The 19,082-nt window shown below is 48.3% G+C and overlaps 1 protein-coding gene across 1 annotated transcript in view; it reads left to right on the forward strand.

The window, feature by feature from the left end:
- The first annotated feature begins 417 nt into the window (after positions 1-417).
- The window catches only part of LOC133115389 (major vault protein-like), a 39,359-nt gene continuing 20,694 nt past the window's right edge, over positions 418-19,082 (forward strand). Inside the window, exons 1-5 of the mRNA XM_061225278.1 lie at positions 418-544; positions 9,373-9,533; positions 12,640-12,835; positions 17,963-18,086; positions 18,209-18,340. Of these exons, the coding sequence (XP_061081262.1) occupies positions 9,373-9,533; positions 12,640-12,835; positions 17,963-18,086; positions 18,209-18,340 (613 nt within the window). The 5' untranslated portion in view covers positions 418-544. The remainder of the gene's footprint in view (positions 545-9,372; positions 9,534-12,639; positions 12,836-17,962; positions 18,087-18,208; positions 18,341-19,082) is intronic.

Below are 19,082 nucleotides of genomic sequence, written 5' to 3' on the forward strand. Positions count from 1 at the left end.
TGACCAGGGGTGCCCAAATTTTTGCATACGACTGTACAGTTGAATATTTTTTCATTTTGTGCAGTGCTTATTCAGAATGCCTACGAATAAACAATGAAAACAAGGTACGCCATTGAATTTCGTGATGCCCGCAAATATGGACTTCTGCAATCACCTAAAATATATCCTGCAGTCCAGTATTATTGTTGTTATGAAAATCATTGTGCCATCAGATCTGATAATTGCGTTTCCGCAATGCCGGCCACTCCCCGCATTGCAGCAACGAACAAACAAACGTTGAAGCGACTCGGTATATTTTGTGCCAGGAGTCTCATGGCTGATTCACAACCCAGCCTGTTTTTAAACGGTTCTGGTTCAATTTAATCTCGCTAATGGAATCAGATTTCCAACAGGATCGGTAAATCACGTGTGTGTTCAGCAGATACCACTTCCGGGATCACGCCCACGAATTTCCATATATTGAAGACGGAAAGTGAAGTTAGCGTTTTGGTCAAGTCACGCGCAGAAGTATCTTCGGAGAACAATAAAAAAAAAATATATAACGGTAAGACCGGCACTTTGTTTTTAAATGTATAATCTTGCCTATTATTAATTTGAACGTAACTGCGAAGACGGGATGTTTAATGAAATTAATGACCGACTAGTTGAATTATGAAGTTTACCTAGGGCGTTATCAATCAGAGCTTATATCGACATAATCTTTAGTTTGTTGCAGACTCAGAAAGGTACCGCTTAGGCCAATTCAGTTATTACTTCCTCGTTCCGAACAAAAACGAAAAATATAATTGCTCATATCTGCGATTTCACTTGCGTTTTGTGTAGCCTACTTTTTTGTTGTTGAATGTTGTGGATCTTCTTTACTTTGCTATTCAGCTAAACAAATGGCTGTCTCCAAATCGACGCATGAACTCGTATACACACATTCCATACTTGTTGAGAAACGTCAAAACTCATATAATGCTTAATTGCAATTATGCTTTATTTGATATTGAAAGACAGGGAGTTGCAAAACAGTGAGTTTACAATGTGTGGCTTTCTTTTTGTGTGTGATATGCGATATGCCCGCTGGCGCAAATGGCAAGAACCCATCCTGTGTTTTCGACTCTATATCGATTTCTGTCGCGTATTGTTCGTCCTCAAATGAACTCTCCGCCCCCCCGAAGGATCTATTTCCTTCACCTTACGTCATATCGTAGAAGTGGGCTACTTAATAACCATTCGGAAAAGAAGCGAAAGAAGGACATAAATTAACCCCTTGCATGTATCATTCCGCTCCAGCCTGGTGGACAGGCCCTGTACACCGCACCACAATACATACAGCGGCTTCAGAAAGTAGTCAGACCTCTTCAGTTTTTGCACACTTTGATGTGAAAAAATGGCAATCGATAATGACAAGTTGTTGTTTAGAAAATTTTGCATTGGGGGTTTTTCGGGTTTTTCCCTGCAATCTCCTCTTCAGGAGGAGAAATGTATGCTCCAGTCGGTTACTTGGCCAGTCTAAAACCTTCCACATTTTCTCCTGAATCAAGTTCTTTATTGTGTTGGATCATTGTCTTGCTGCATGATGAAGTTCCTCCCAATTTAGTTTGGATGCATTTCTCTGTAAGTTGGCAAACAGAATGTTTTTATATGCTGCTACCATCATGAGTTGCATCAGGGGTGTCAAACTCCAGTCCTGGAGGGCCGCAGTCTTTCATTGGCTAAAGAATCCACACGCCTTGTTCTCGAGGCCTTAATTGGCTGCTGATTGAAAGGGACCCACAAATGCCTGCAGACACTACAGCCCTCCGGGACTGGAGTTTGACACCCCTGAGTTCAATTGTCAACAAAGATTAGTGAGCCCACTCCAGAAGCAGCCATGCAAGCCCAAGCCATGATACTTCCTCCACCGTGCTTCACAGATGAGCTTGTATGTTTTGGATCATGAGCAGATCCCTTCTTACTCCACACTTTGGCTTTTCCATCACTTTGGTAGAGGTTGGTCTCATCAGTCCATAAATCTTTGTTCCAGAACTTTTGTGGCTCATCTCTGTACTTCTTTGCAAACCATAATCTCACCTTCCGATTCTTACTATTGATGAGTGGTTTGCATATTGTGGTATAGTCTCTATATTGCTGCTCTCTTAAGTCTTCTTCGAGCGGTTGATTGAGATTCCTTCACCCCTGCCCTGTGGCGGTTGTTTGTGATGTCACTGACTGATGTTCCTATACAACATACGGAGAATCCGCCCCTTTCTCACCCCCTACTCGACCCAGCTCCTGGTCCAAGCAATGGTTCTGTCCTGCCTGGACTACTGCAATTCCCTCTTGGCTGGCCTCCCAGCGTCCACCATCAGACCCCTCCAACTTATCAAGAATGCAGCAGCTCGTCTAGTCTTCAACCTTCCCAAATACTCACACGTCACCCCCCTGCTTACTTCCCTCCACTGGCTGCCTGTCATGGCTCGCATCAAATTCAAAACATTGGTGCTAGCCTTCCAAACAGTTAAGGGGTCCTCCCCAGCTTACCTACAAAATATCATCAGACCCTACACCCCTGCCAGACCTCTTTGTTCAGCCTCCACAGGCCGCTTGGCACCTCCCCCTCTCCGAAACTCCACCTCACGCTCATGACTACCGTCTGTTCTGGCTCCACGGTGGTGGAATGTACTCCCCGTTGAGGTCAGAACTGTAGAATGTCTCCCCACCTTCAAGCGCAAACTGAAGACACACCTCTTCAAGCAGCACCTCTCCCCATCCCTCCCTACCTCCCTGTGAACCTTAATTGTTGTCTTTCTGTGATTTACTTTGTTTATCGGTATTTTTAGTTGGCTATGTAAGCAGTGTTTGGATACAGTAAATCCTCAAATTGTGTCCGGGATTCTATTTGAAGCTGGGCCTCGGATAATAGCCGGGGGCGTGGTCGATTCGGACAAATAAAGGCCGGCCCCCAAATACAAGTCGGGGTAATATTGCCTACCAGTAGGGCTATCAGCCCATGAGCACTAGAAGACATTGTTTCGATTTAATATTTTATATTGTTGGTTGGTTTAATACTGTTGCCAATGAAAAGTCCTTGTCCTACACCATGGGTCTCCAACACGTTGCTCTCAAGCTACCAGTCGCTTGCCGCCCCCTTTTAAGTAGCTTGCCAAAGGCTGAAGCAGTATACATTTAAACACAATTGTTGCCGCGAGGCATTCCAGCCTACGAATTTAATAAAAAGTAAATCAGGCAAAATAAAAAATGAACTCAATTTAGGCTACTTGGCTACGTAATAAGGTTTCCATGTGTTTTCAGCACAGCGCACGTTCAATGAATGAATGAATGAATGAATGAATGAATGAATGAATGAATGAATGAATGAATGAATGAATGAATGAATGAATGAATGAATGAATGAATGAATGAATGAATGAATGAATGAATGAATGAATGAATGAATGAATGAATGAGGTTGCCTTGGCTCGCAATAAACAGATGGGTGGAAATCCCGACACACTTTCAACTACATAAAACTTAACAGTGAACCATCAAATACCCCCCAGATTTCAGTGCCCATCAATCCCTACATTTAGCAATAGAATCAAACAGTCCAAAAGTAAATTAAATTCCAAACAAAAGTGAAAATCTTTTGATAGCCTACCGGTATGCTGCTCCAAACGCAACGCACTTTAGGAAAAAAAGATCCTTAACTTGCTGTTATCTACGCTAATTTGTTATTGTTCATGAAGGCGTGTCTGGCAAGTTGTTATTTTATGGATTCTGGACTTGCATGTGATTTATTGTGTTTGAGAATATTTGCAATAAACTAAGTCTGTTAAACTGACACTATGACTTACCAAACGGTGTTTCCTGATTAGCCTACACTAATTGATTTCTGAACGGTTACAGGAAGTGCTGAACAGTGTTGGCCCACTTGAAGTGTAGCCTTTTACTTTATTTCTAAGAATAAAATTCTACAACAGAAGCCTAATAAGAAATACAGGCCTGCCTCGAATACAAGCCTGCCCCAAATAAAGGCCTGTGCTTTGTGCAGCCTGAGTAAATAAAAGACCCCGGACACAATTTCAGGATTTACGGTAGTTAAGTTTGGTCACTTTTGCTTTGTTTGTTTGTTTGTTTGTTTGTTTGTTTGTTTGTTTATTTGTTTGTTTAAAGACAAAAAGAAAAAGAAAATTAAAATAGGCCCTGGTCCTTATCTTTGTTGTACAGGTAGCAGTTGAAATTGTACTTCCCTCTAGGGTCTTTCAGCGCACTTATCCCTGGTTATGGGTATGCACTTTGTTGTACGTCGCTCTGGATAAGAGCGTCTGCCAAATGCCATTAATGTAATGTAATGTAATGATGTTTTCGGGTTTCTCAGAATGTTTGTCATCAACTGCTGTTGTTTTCCTTGGTCGACCTGTTCGATGTCTGTTGCTCAGTACACCAGTGGTTTACTATTTATTGTTTAATCAATCGATCTACTAGGGCACGTTTTGGCAACAAGAAACTCCTGTGAGTTGCATTAGTTTTGACATGTGTTGCCTGGCTTGTTTTTTGCAGTATGGTGCTTGTACCTTAATGAAGGGAAATATATGCGTTCCTGAATTGGGACTGGTCCTCGCATGTCAGAAGATTGTGGTCTAGCCACTTATGTGCAGTCTAAGTGCTTACATTGTGTCAGAGGTACAGTCAATATGGGCCAATATGGGTAGGTTCCAAAGGAACAAACAATGCATTGTGCAAGCCTTTCTGTTATCCTGCTTTTTCTTAATGGTTTGACTCCGCGTTTCCATAGCCCATAGTTTGTGTTTCTTGTCAGAATAATTGATATCCTTGGGATACCCCCCTCTTCAGTTCAGAGACCACAGGTTAGAGATAGCCATTGCAGAACATGGTTGTTTTTTTTTTTTTTTTTTTTTTTATAAAACCTAACCGTGTCTGTGTGTAGGGTGGCCTGTGGTGTAGTGGTTAAGGTACATGACCGGGACCTGCAAGATCGGTGGTTCGTTCCCCAGTGTAGCCACAATAAGATCCGCACAGCCTGCTTAGTCTAATCAACTGTATGTCACTCTGGATACGAGTGCCTGCCAAATACCATTAATGTAATGTAATGTGTGGATCTTTATGTACATGCTTGGAGTCAATGTCCTGCTGGAAAAAAATCCACCCATGACCAAGATTTCCTGATAGTTTGTTGAATTCATCGTGCCATTGATGGTGCCTCGGGACCACTGGCTGCAAACATGACCGACCTCCATGTTTGACAGTAGGCATGAGGTGCCGTTGTATGTCAGGTGCCTCTCTTGTATGGATTTCAGCTCAAGATGCTTGGTTTTGTTTGTGCTCAGTAAATGCTGCCTTCGTGCTGCCGGCCGAAGAATGGAGGTGCCATTATTGTATGCTGTGTGTTTTTCTATTTATTATTATTATTATTATTATTATTATTATTATTATTATTATTATTATTATTAATTTTATAATTTTTTTTATTTTTTATTTTTTTTAAGACCCCTTGCCAGAACCTCTCTGCAATTCTTAAACTGCGATCCTTGTTACACATCCCCTCCTTCACCATGTTTCTTACTATCAGTGCAGATAACATGCACTTGCATCCTCTTCCTGGCAAGTTTGCAACCATTCCATATGTTTTTGTGCCTTTTTATGATTGCACACGCAGTGCTAAATGGTATTTTAAATCGTTTATGTATGTGTTTGTACTGATTACCTGACTTATGATGGTCAATTATACCATCTGTGTCTTCTGAATTGACAGTTCTTTACCTTTTCCCATGCTGATGGTTGACAAAGGGATTTTGCATGCTTGTTACCTCATTTTTATACTATAATGAAACGGGCAGTGATGGGATGATGCAATATGATGCAATACTAAATAAATAGCTTGAAACATGAGAGTAAATATTGAAATAAAAGTATAGTTTTCCCTTTGGTTTATACTCACCGAGCACTTTTAGGAACATTTTTACTTTATTACACCTACATATTCATGTAATTATCTAATCAGCCAATTGTGTGGCAGCAGTGCAATGCATACAATCACGTAGATACGGGTCAGTAGCTTTAGTTAATGTTCACATCAACCATCAGAATGGGGAAAAAATGTGATATAAGTGACTGTGACCATGGAATGATTGTTTGTTGGTGGCAGACAGGGTGGTTTGAGTATCTCGGGAAACTGCTAATCTCCTGGGATTTGTATTGTTAAGAATAGTGCAAATGTCTAAAATATGTAAAAGTGCTCCCTATTGTACATTGAGTGTACATTATTTTCCCATGTGCTAGTCCACTGAGCTGAAAGAACAGAAATTGTACCATCTGTCTGAATGCATACGGGCCCCACTGTACCCCACTCTGAATGCATACGGGCCCCACTGTACCCCACTCTGAATGCATACGGGCCCCACTGTACCCCACTCTGAATGCATACGGGCCCCACTGTACCCCACTCTGAATGCATACGGGCCCCACTGTACCCCACTCTGAATGCATACGGGCCCCACTGTACCCCACTCTGAATGCATACGGGCCCCACTGTACCCCACTCTGAATGCATACGGGCTGCACTGTACCCCACTCTGAATGCATACGGGCCCCACTGTACCCCTCTCTGAATGCATACGGGCCCCACTGTACCCCACTCTGAATGCATACGGGCCCCACTGTACCCCTCTCTGAATGCATACGGGCCCCACTGTACCCCACTCTGAATGCATACGGGCCCCACTGTACCCCACTCTGAATGCATACGGGCCGCACTGTACCCCACTCTGAATGCATACGGGCCGCACTGTACCCCGCCTCTGAATGCATACGGGCCCCACTGTACCCCGCCGCTGAAAGGGCGCGTGTGGGGGGTGGCTTTGTGTGGGCTGTCAGACGCAGTCTGTATTTGGGGGAAGAATATCGAGCCCCCAGGGAGACGCTGCGCAGACAGCAGTCAGGAATAAAGGCAGAGGTTTGCATCTTTACATTTTACATTTTAGTCATTTAGCTGACACTTTTAATCCAAAGTGATTTACAAGTGTATGGGTTCTTCAACAAGTTAAAATGCATCAAATCCATAAATAGGCAGTGTTGTGGAAACACTGACACTATTTCTTTGCCTCCCCTGATGGATGGAGCTCGGCTCAAAGCGGCAGGTTGCCTCGTGACTAAGGTACATGACTGGGACCCGGAAGGTTGGTGGTTCAAGCCCCGGTGTTGCCATGATAAGATATACAAGGCTGTTGGGCAAGGCCATAACCCCACATTGCTCCAGGGGGGATTGGCCCCTAAGTAGTCTAATCAACTGTAAGGCCCTTTGGATAAAAGCTAAATGAACTAGTGTAATGAGGGAACGAGGTGAAGAACAAGCGATTGGAATGAGCCCCTGCCTGTGGGACCCGTTCGGCTGCTTGTGAAGAGCAGGCACCAGCCGGAGAAAAGTTCTCCACAAAATGCTATACTATGGCCAACTTTTCAAACCTGCCTCAGAGAAAACAAACACGTATACTCCTCGGAGGGGAAAGGTATTCTGCAAGTCAAGAAATCTGAAATTCTGCATGTCGTTTCTTGCTGCAGCCAGAGAGATCGCAGTGACCCACTGTCCTTGCTGATTGCCAGTTAATATGTCCGGTATTGCTATTATTGTTTTGTTGCATTTCCTAGCTATTATTCATCATAATGAATGTATAAGTGATGAGTGATGCTTTGGCAATACTTTAAATAAAATCTGTCTCCTGGGAGTACAGAAGAGCTGGACATGGGGAGATATGGAAAATGACTTCACCAGCTTTTACTTATGCAACAGGCTGGAGTGAAAGAGACCACAGACGCTGGAGTGAAAGAGTGAAAGAGTGAAAGAGTGAAAGAGTGAAAGAGTGAAAGAGTGAAAGAGTGAAAGAGTGAAAGAGACCACAGATGCTGGAGTGAAACAGTGAAAGAGGCCACGCCCACAAATGCAGAAATTAATAAGTCTTCCCCCTTCACCCTCATGGTATTCAGGCTAAAATAATAAATAATAAATAATAAATGAAAATAACAAATGCAAAGAAAATGGCTGAACTCGTGTAGCTTTTAGGCTGTCTTGCGTCTCGGCTGTCCTTTCCTGCTGCCACCTACTGTGGAAAGAAGCACACTTGTAATTCCTGGGCTGATTCGTAAGGTGTGTGCCCGCTGAACCAGTAGGCGTGGTCCTCAGATTGCCCTGCTTCCTTCCACAAACCCAGCCCAACTGTCAGTGGGGGACATGCAGACTCCATAACCAGTAAAGAAGGCACAAAGGGAAAGGGACAATTTCCTTGACAATGTTGTGTTGGAGAACTGCTGCTCACTGGATTTTTTTAGTTTTTTGCACCACTCTTTGCAAACTCGAGACTGTTGTGCGTGAAAATCCCAGGAGATCAGCAGTTTGAGATACTCACACTAACCTGTCTGCCACCAACAATCATTCCACGGTCATGGATCACATTTTTTCCCCCACTCTGATGGTTGCACATTAACTGAAGCTCCTGACCCACATGATCTACATAATTGTATGCATTGCACTGCTTCCACACAATTGGCTGATTTAGATAATCGCTTTAATAAGTAAGTTTAAAGTGATCTAAGTGACTTTGACCATGGAATAATTATTGGTGACAGACAGGGTGGTTTGAGTATCTCAGAAACTGCTGATCTTCTGGGATTTTCACGCACAATAGTCTCTAGAGTTTTGCGAAGAATTGTGCAAACAGTAACGCAAATAACCAGGCATTACAACAGTACATGCAGAAGAGCATCTCTGAACACACAACGCATAACTAAGTGGATAGGCTACAGCAGTAGAAGTCTAAAAGAAATCTAATAAGTGCACTCTCACCAAGCACTTTATTAGGTATGCATGCATATGTATACATATAAATATATGTATATGTGTACATACAGGATGAGTTTGGGAGTTTTGTGAATAATTTATCAGTGTTTGTTGAGAGATGGGAGGGGGGATAATTGATTAACTTTGTTAGATAATTTAGCCGACATCTTTTTGTGTTTGTGTTTTTTTGGCACTCCCTAATGGCGCCACAAAGACCGACAGTGGTGTTTTATACGACCAGACTGCAGGCATATTTATCATCACTCAGACTGGGCTAGAATGCTTATGAATCATTCATCAACCTTCTAATGTCGTCCTATGGACGACTTGCGCACAACTATGGGGTCGCAATGTATGTATGGAATGTATATGCTAGTATGTGAACTTGGGTCCCTGAAAGGAACCAAATTTAAAATGTGGGTCCCAATATTCCAGAGTTTGAGAGCTTGTGCTCTGGAGTAATGCCCTACTACGTTCTCCTCTCTCCCTCTCTCTCTCCCCCTCTCTCTCCCTCTCTCTCTCTCCCCCTCTCTCTCCCTCTCTTTCTCCCACAGATGTCTGGGAAGAAGGGAGGCAGCCGGCCCGTGGAGGGGGGGGAGGAGGCGGCCATCATTCGGATCCCTCCGCATCACTACATTCACGTTCTGGACCAGAACACCAACATCGGCCGGGTGGAGATCGGGCCTCGGACCTACATCCGCCAAGACAACGAGAGGTCGGTCGCACCTGCATGATCGCACGTTCAGTTGCCCGTGGTTGCACTGCAACCCCAAAGCAGATTTGACACTCAACAAAATGTCGTCCACCAGCGTCAGGTCTAATGGCATGCTAAAACACTGCAGGACCTCGAGAGTTTGATATCTGGTTATTGTACATATTATATACATTATATTATATACACAGAGCAGCTAGATATCTGGTTATTATACACAGAGCATTTAGATATCTGATTATTATACACAGAGCATTTAGATATCTGGTTATTATACACAGAGCAGTTAGATATCTGGTTATTATTCACAGAGCAGCTAGATTACATTACATTACATTATTGGCATTTGGCAGACGCTCTTATCCAGAGCGACGTACAACAAAGTGCCTACCCATAACCAGGGATAAGTTCGCTGAAAGACCCGAGAGGGAAGTACAATTTCAACTGCTACCTGTACAACAAAGATAACTATCCAAACTTACCTAGCCAACTAAAAATACCGATACACAAAGCAAGTCACAGAGACAACAATTAAGGTTCACAGGGAGGTAGGGAGGGGTGGGGAGAGGTGCTGCTTGAAGAGGTGTGTCTTCAGCTTGCGCTTGAAGGTGGGGAGAGATTCTATAGTTCTGACCTCAACGGGGAGTTCGTTCCACCACCGTGGAGCCAGAACAGACAGTAGTCGTGAGCGTGAGGTGGAGGTTCTGAGAGGGGGAGGTGCCAAGCGGCCTGTGGAGGCTGAACGAAGAGGTCTGGCAGGGGTGTAGGGTCTGATGATTTTTTGCAGATAAGCTGGGGAAGACCCTTTAACTGCTTGGAAGGCTATCACCAATGTTTTGAATTTGATGCGAGCCATGACAGGCAGCCAGTGGAGGGAAGTAAGCAGGGGGGTGACGTGTGAGTATTTGGGAAGGTTGAAGACCAGACGAGCTGCTGCATTCTGGATGAGTTGGAGGGGTCTGATGGCGGACGCTGGGAGGCCAGCCAAGAGGGAATTGCAGTAGTCCAGGGGGGACAGAACCATCGCTTGGACCAGGAGCTGGGTCGAGTAGGGGGTGAGAAAGGGGCGGATTCTCCGTATGTTGTATAGGAAGAACCTGCAAGACCGGGTCACCGCCGCAATGTTCTCGGAAAGGGACAGTCTGCTGTCCATCACCACGCCGAGGTTCCTTGCACTGGGTGACGGCGTGAGTGTGGTATCCCCGAGGGAAATGGAGAGATCCAGATGGGGAGAGGTATTAGCAGGGATGAATATCATTTCAGTTTTACCTGGGTTGAGCTTTAGATGGTGGTTGTCCATCCAGCTCTGGATGTCCCTCAGGCAAGCAGAGATACGGGCTGAAACCTGCGTATCAGACGGCGGGAACGAGACGAAGAGTTGGGTATCGTCCGCGTAGCAGTGGAAGGATAGCCCATGTGTAGTGATCACAGGGCCAAGGGAGCGAGTGTAAAGAGAAAAAAGAAGTGGGCCAAGGACTGAGCCCTGGGGAACTCCTGTGGCGAGGGGCCGAGGTGTCGATACCGAACCAGCCCAGGCAACCTGGAAGGAGCGACCAGAGAGATAGGACTCAATCCAGTCCAGGGCTGTGCCACAGATGCCCGTTGCTGACAGGGCAGACAGGAGGATGGAGTGATCCACAGTGTCGAAGGCAGCAGAGAGATCTAGAAGAATGAGGACAGAGGAGAGGGAGGCTGCTCGTGCGGCATGGAGTGACTCACTGACGGAGAGGAGCGCAGTCTCTGTCGAGTGGCCCGATCTGAAGCCAGACTGATGGGGGTCTAGCAGGTTGTTGTTAGAAAAGAAGGAAGAAAGTTGAGTAGAAGCGGCTCGTTCTATAGTTTTAGAAAGGAAAGGAAGAAGAGATACCGGGCGGTAGTTCTGGATGATGGAGGGATCCAGGGTAGGCTTTTTTTAGCAGCGGAGTGATGTGGGCCCTCTTGGAGGATGCCGGAAAACAGCCGGAAGACAGGGAGGAGTTGACAAGGGAGGTGACAAATGGGAGAATGTCAGGTGTGATAGTTTGGAGAAGAGAAGAGGGGATAGGGTCAAGGGCACAGGTTGTAGGGCGGTGGCAGAGCAGGAGTTGAGAAACATCAGAGTCTGTAAGGGGGGAGAAAGTGGAAAAGGAAGGGATGGGCCTAGAGGGGGGGAAGGGCACAGTGAGGGGGGCGGTGGTTGTAAAGGATCTGCGGATGACTGTGACCTTCTCATCGAAGAAATCAGCAAAGTCATCAGCAGCGAAGGAGGACTGAGGAGGAGGAGGCGGTATCTGGTTATTATACACAGAGCAGTTGGATATCTGGTTATTATTCACAGAGCATTTAGATATCTGGTTATTATACACAGAGCAGTTAGATATCTGGTTATTATACACAGAGCAGTTAGATATCTGGTTATTATACACAGAGCAGTTAGATATCTGGTTATTACACACAGAGCAGTTAGATATCTGGTTATTATACACAGAGCAGTTAGATATCTGGTTATTACACACAGAGCAGTCCGTTGGATGTGTGAAGCCGGGAAATGGCAAAATTGCGAACCACTCTTCAGTAGTAAGAATCGGGAAATGAGATGACAATTTGCAAAGAAGTACAGAGATGAGCCATGAAAGTTCTGGAATAAGGTTATGGACTGATGAGACTAAGATTAACCTCTACCAAATTGATGGAAAGGCCAAAGTGTGGAGAAAGAGTGTGGGGAAATTAAACCACACATTCCCAAATACTGCTGGTTATTAGTGGTTATGAAATGATCATGGCTACAAAAACTAAGGCTATTGTAAGTGTGTGATTCCAATCAAGAAAGGATTCCGGTTTTTAGAACGGGTATATATTTTCACCACACTGTCTATTTATGGATTTGATGCGTTTTAACTTGTTGAAGAACCTATACACTTGTAAATCGCTTTGGATTAAAAACGTCTGCTAAATGGCTAAAATGTAAAATGTAAGTGTAAAGATGCAAACCTCTGCCTTTATTCCTGACTGCTGTCTGCGCAGGCCCCTGCTTGGCAGGGTATGCTGCTCTCCATTCGGGTATTTTTTGGGAATCCCCCTGCTGTGTGAGGCTGACGGTGGGTGGTGTCTCCCTTAATGGCTTCCCCAGGGTGTTGTTTGAACCCGTGCGCATGGTAGTGGTTCCGCCCCGCCACTACTGTGTGGTGAAGAACCCGGTTGCCCGTGACGACGAAGGCCAAGTCCAGTTTGACCAGCTGGGACAGGCCAAGCTGCGGCATGCTGACCTGGAGGTCCGTGTGGCGCAGGAACCATTCCCCCTCCACCCAGGAGAGGAGATTGAACAGGTCTGCATCCCTGTCTCCCCTGCTGACCTGTGCCCTGACCCTTAGCCTGTCTGTGTGTCCCTTAGTCTGTCTGTATGCCTGTCTGCGTGTGCCTTAGCCTGTCTGTATGCCTGTCTGCGTGTCCCTTAGCCTGTCTGCGTGTCCCTTAGCCTGTCTGTATGCCTGTCTGCGTGTCCCTTAGCCCGTCTGCTTGTCCCTTAGCCTGTCTGCTTGTCCCTTAGCCCGTCTGCGTGTCCCTTAGGCTGTCTGCGTGTCCCTTAGGCTGTCTGCGTGTCCCTTAGGCTGTCTGCGTGTCCCTTAGGCTGTCTGCGTGTCCCTTAAGCTGTCTGCGTGTCCCTTAGGCTGTCTGCGTGACCCTTAGCCTGTCTGCGTGACCCTTAGCCTGTCTGTATGCCTGTCTGCGTGTCCCTTAGCCTGTCTGTATGCCTGTCTGTATGCCTGTCTGCGTGTCCCTTAGCCTGTCTGCGTGTCCCTTAGCCTGTCTGCGTGTCCCTTAGCCTGTCTGCGTGTCCCTTAGCCTGTCTGTATGCCTGTCTGTATGCCTGTCTGCGTGTCCCTTAGCCTGTCTGTATGCCTGTCTGTATGCCTGTCTGCGTGTCCCTTAGCCTGTCTGCGTGTCCCTTAGCCTGTCTGCGTGTCCCTTAGCCTGTCTGTATGCCTGTCTGCGTGTCCCTCAGCCTGTCTGTATGCCTGTCTGTATGCCTGTCTGCGTGTCCCTTAGCCTGTCTGTATGCCTGTCTGCGTGTCCCTTAGGCTGTCTGCGTGTCCCTTAGGCTGTCTGCGTGACCCTTAGCCTGTCTGTATGCCTGTCTGCGTGTGCCTTAGCCTGTCTGTATGCCTGTCTGCGTGTCCCTTAGCCTGTCTGTATGCCTGTCTGCGTGTCCCTTAGCCCGTCTGCTTGTCCCTTAGCCTGTCTGCGTGTCCCTTAGGCTGTCTGCGTGTCCCTTAGGCTGTCTGCGTGTCCCTTAGGCTGTCTGCGTGTCCCTTAGGCTGTCTGCGTGTCCCTTAGGCTGTCTGTGTGACCCTTAGCCTGTCTGTATGCCTGTCTGCGTGTCCCTTAGCCTGTCTGTATGCCTGTCTGTATGCCTGTCTGCGTGTCCCTTAGCCTGTCTGCGTGTCCCTTAGCCTGTCTGCGTGTCCCTTAGCCTGTCTGCGTGTCCCTTAGCCTGTCTGTATGCCTGTCTGCGTGTCCCTTAGCCTGTCTGTATGCCTGTCTGTATGCCTGTCTGCGTGTCCCTTAGCCTGTCTGCGTGTCCCTTAGCCTGTCTGCGTGTCCCTTAGCCTGTCTGTATGCCTGTCTGCGTGTCCCTCAGCCTGTCTGTATGCCTGTCTGTATGCCTGTCTGCGTGTCCCTTAGCCTGTCTGCGTGTCCCTTAGCCTGTCTGCGTGTCCCTTAGGCTGTCTGCGTGTCCCTTAGCCTGTCTGCGTGTCCCTTAGCCTGTCTGCGTGTCCCTTAGGCTGTCTGCGTGTCCCTTAGGCTGTCTGCGTGTCCCTTAGGCTGTCTGCGTGTCCCTTAGGCTGTCTGTGTGACCCTTAGCCTGTCTGTATGCCTGTCTGCGTGTCCCTTAGCCTGTCTGTATGCCTGTCTGTATGCCTGTCTGCGTGTCCCTTAGCCTGTCTGCGTGTCCCTTAGCCTGTCTGCGTGTCCCTTAGCCTGTCTGCGTGTCCCTTAGCCTGTCTGCGTGTCCCTTAGCCTGTCTGCGTGTCCCTTAGCCTGTCTGCGTGTCCCTTAGCCTGTCTGTATGCCTGTCTGTATGCCTGTCTGCGTGTCCCTTAGCCTGTCTGCGTGTCCCTTAGCCTGTCTGCGTGTCCCTTAGCCTGTCTGTATGCCTGTCTGCGTGTCCCTCAGCCTGTCTGTATGCCTGTCTGTATGCCTGTCTGCGTGTCCCTTAGCCTGTCTGCGTGTCCCTTAGCCTGTCTGCGTGTCCCTTAGGCTGTCTGCGTGTCCCTTAGGCTGTCTGCGTGTCCCTTAGGCTGTCTGCGTGACCCTTAGCCTGTCTGTATGCCTGTCTGCGTGTCCCTTAGCCTGTCTGTATGCCTGTCTGCGTGTCCCTTAGCCTGTCTGCGTGTCCCTTAGCCTGTCTGCGTGTCCCTTAGGCTGTCTGCGTGTCCCTTAGGCTGTCTGCGTGTCCCTTAGGCTGTCTGCGTGTCCCTTAGGCTGTCTGCGTGTCCCTTAGCCTGTCTGCGTGTCCCTTAGCCTGTCTGCGTGACCCTTAGCCTGTCTGTATGCCTGTCTGCGTGTCCCTTAGCCTGTCTGTATGCCTGTCTGTATGCCTGTCTGCGTGTCCCTTAGCCTGTCTGCGTGTCCCTTAGCCTGTCTGCGTGTCCCTTAGCCTGTCTGCGTGTCCCTTAGCCTGTCTGCGTGTCCCTTAGCCTGTCTGCGTGTCCCTTAGGCTGTCTGCGTGTCCCTTAGGCTGTCTGCGTGTCCCTTAGGCTGTCTGCGTGTCCCTTAGGCTGTCTGTGTGACCCTTAGCCTGTCTGTATGCCTGTCTGCGTGTCCCTTAGCCTGTCTGTATGCCTGTCTGTATGCCTGTCTGCGTGTCCCTTAGCCTGTCTGCGTGTCCCTTAGCCTGTCTGCGTGTCCCTTAGCCTGTCTGCGTGTCCCTTAGCCTGTCTGTATGCCTGTCTGTATGCCTGTCTGCGTGTCCCTTAGCCTGTCTGTATGCCTGTCTGTATGCCTGTCTGCGTGTCCCTTAGCCTGTCTGCGTGTCCCTTAGCCTGTCTGCGTGTCCCTTAGCCTGTCTGTATGCCTGTCTGCGTGTCCCTCAGCCTGTCTGTATGCCTGTCTGTATGCCTGTCTGCGTGTCCCTTAGCCTGTCTGTATGCCTGTCTGCGTGTCCCTTAGGCTGTCTGCGTGTCCCTTAGGCTGTCTGCGTGACCCTTAGCCTGTCTGTATGCCTGTCTGCGTGTGCCTTAGCCTGTCTGTATGCCTGTCTGCGTGTCCCTTAGCCTGTCTGTATGCCTGTCTGCGTGTCCCTTAGCCCGTCTGCTTGTCCCTTAGCCTGTCTGCGTGTCCCTTAGGCTGTCTGCGTGTCCCTTAGGCTGTCTGCGTGTCCCTTAGCCTGTCTGTGTGACCCTTAGCCTGTCTGTATGCCTGTCTGCGTGTCCCTTAGCCTGTCTGTATGCCTGTCTGTATGCCTGTCTGCGTGTCCCTTAGCCTGTCTGCGTGTCCCTTAGCCTGTCTGCGTGTCCCTTAGCCTGTCTGCGTGTCCCTTAGCCTGTCTGTATGCCTGTCTGCGTGTCCCTTAGCCTGTCTGTATGCCTGTCTGTATGCCTGTCTGCGTGTCCCTTAGCCTGTCTGCGTGTCCCTTAGCCTGTCTGCGTGTCCCTTAGCCTGTCTGTATGCCTGTCTGCGTGTCCCTCAGCCTGTCTGTATGCCTGTCTGTATGCCTGTCTGCGTGTCCCTTAGCCTGTCTGCGTGTCCCTTAGCCTGTCTGCGTGTCCCTTAGGCTGTCTGCGTGTCCCTTAGCCTGTCTGCGTGTCCCTTAGCCTGTCTGCGTGTCCCTTAGGCTGTCTGCGTGTCCCTTAGGCTGTCTGCGTGTCCCTTAGGCTGTCTGCGTGTCCCTTAGGCTGTCTGTGTGACCCTTAGCCTGTCTGTATGCCTGTCTGCGTGTCCCTTAGCCTGTCTGTATGCCTGTCTGTATGCCTGTCTGCGTGTCCCTTAGCCTGTCTGCGTGTCCCTTAGCCTGTCTGCGTGTCCCTTAGCCTGTCTGCGTGTCCCTTAGCCTGTCTGCGTGTCCCTTAGCCTGTCTGCGTGTCCCTTAGCCTGTCTGCGTGTCCCTTAGCCTGTCTGTATGCCTGTCTGTATGCCTGTCTGCGTGTCCCTTAGCCTGTCTGCGTGTCCCTTAGCCTGTCTGCGTGTCCCTTAGCCTGTCTGTATGCCTGTCTGCGTGTCCCTCAGCCTGTCTGTATGCCTGTCTGTATGCCTGTCTGCGTGTCCCTTAGCCTGTCTGCGTGTCCCTTAGCCTGTCTGCGTGTCCCTTAGGCTGTCTGCGTGTCCCTTAGGCTGTCTGCGTGTCCCTTAGGCTGTCTGCGTGACCCTTAGCCTGTCTGTATGCCTGTCTGCGTGTCCCTTAGCCTGTCTGTATGCCTGTCTGCGTGTCCCTTAGCCTGTCTGCGTGTCCCTTAGCCTGTCTGCGTGTCCCTTAGGCTGTCTGCGTGTCCCTTAGGCTGTCTGCGTGTCCCTTAGGCTGTCTGCGTGTCCCTTAGGCTGTCTGCGTGTCCCTTAGCCTGTCTGCGTGTCCCTTAGCCTGTCTGCGTGACCCTTAGCCTGTCTGTATGCCTGTCTGCGTGTCCCTTAGCCTGTCTGTATGCCTGTCTGTATGCCTGTCTGCGTGTCCCTTAGCCTGTCTGCGTGTCCCTTAGCCTGTCTGCGTGTCCCTTAGCCTGTCTGCGTGTCCCTTAGCCTGTCTGCGTGTCCCTTAGCCTGTCTGTATGCCTGTCTGTATGCCTGTCTGCGTGTCCCTTAGCCTGTCTGTATGCCTGTCTGTATGCCTGTCTGCGTGTCCCTTAGCCTGTCTGCGTGTCCCTTAGCCTGTCTGTATGCTGGTCGCTCCACCTGTGTTACTAATATCTGGGAATGTGCATCCCCACACTAGCGTTCTGCTCTAGAGAAATTGTATGTCTGTGTATTGTCCGCACGACAGGATAGTAATACAGCTAAAAGGCTTTACATATGACCAGTAAAATGTTTCAGAGAGATGCAAAACAAATTCAAAATCAAAATGGATTCATAATTGACTTCTTAATATGTATTATTTAAATTATTTTTGTTCAATAGTTTGGCATGCTAATCGGCCATTGATATTATCCCATTAACTGGCTGATTTTAGTGAAATAGCCCTAGCCCTAGCTAACGGTAGCTCAGATCTTAATTCTTTTCTTGTTGTAGATTTATTTGCACTACTGGTGGCAGAAATTGAGAAATATCCAATGGCCGGGAGGGGAGGCAAGGCAGTTATTCTTTTGTGTGATTCTTTGTGTTAATCTAGTCAGTCGGTGGAAAATATTATGCACTGTACTGTAAACTATTACGTATATCAGTATGTAGTGTACACTACATACGACTGTTGTGTGTATTACGTGGTATGTGGGTTTGAACACAGCGTCGCTCTCTCTTGCTCTCAGGACGTGACCGTTCTGCAGATTGTGTACCCAGACACTGCGCTCAGGCTGCAGGCCCTGCTGGACTTTGAGGAGGAGGGCGGGGAGAAGAGAGTCGCTGGCGACGAATGGCTGTTTGAGGGACCAGGTCTGTCAGGCTGTTGCCCCGGTTACGTGCTGTGCTGTGCTTTTTCTGTCATTTGATGGTGAAAAAAAGAGAAGGACCAGAAGGAAAAGAACAGATCCTGTGTTCTGTGCTTGTACCCGCAGGGACCTACATCCCCAGGAAAGAGGTGGTGATGCTGGAGACGGTGAAGGCCACGGTGATCCAGGAGAACCAGGCTATCCGCCTTCGAGCCCGCAAGGAGGGCGTGGACCGAGGCGGTGTGCACAGGGTCACAGGTGATTACCCCGCTTATGTGTGTCCCAAAACTCTCCCTGTGTGTGTGTCCCAAAACTCTCCCTGTGTGTGTGTCCCAAAACTCTCCCTGTGTGTGTGTCCCAAAACTCTCCCTGTGTGTGTGTGTCCCAAAACTCTCCCTGTGTGTGTGTCCCAAAACTCTCCCTGTGTGTGTGTGTCCCAAAACTCTCCCTGTGTGTGTGTCCCAAAACTCTCCCTGTGTGTGTGTCCCAAAACTCTCCCTGTGTGTGTGTCCCAAAACTCTCCCTGTGTGTGTGTCCCAAAACTCTCCCTGTGTGTGTGTCCCAAAACTCTCCCTGTGTGTGTGTGTGTCCCAAAACTCTCCCTGTGTGTGTGTGTCCCAAAACTCTCCCTGTGTGTGTGTGTGTGTGTCCCAAAACTCTCCCTGTGTGTGTGTGTCCCAAAACTCTCCCTGTGTGTGTGTGTGTGTCCCACAACTCTCCCTGTGTGTGTGTGTGTGTCCCACAACTCTCCCTGTGTGTGTGTGTGTGTCCCACAACTCTCCCTGTGTGTGTGTGTGTGTCCCACAACTCTCCCTGTGTGTGTGTCCCAAAACTCTCCCTGTGTGTGTGTGTGTGTGTCCCACAACTCTCCCTGTGTGTGTGTGTGTGTCCCACAACTCTCCCTGTGTGTGTGTGTGTGTCCCAAAACTCTCCCTGTGTGTGTGTGTCCCAGAACTCTCCCTGTGTGTGTGTGTCCCAGAACTCTCCCTGTGTGTGTGTG

This window comes from Conger conger, chromosome 16, assembly GCF_963514075.1.
Source record: "Conger conger chromosome 16, fConCon1.1, whole genome shotgun sequence".
Classification (NCBI taxonomy): Eukaryota; Metazoa; Chordata; class Actinopteri; order Anguilliformes; family Congridae; genus Conger; species Conger conger.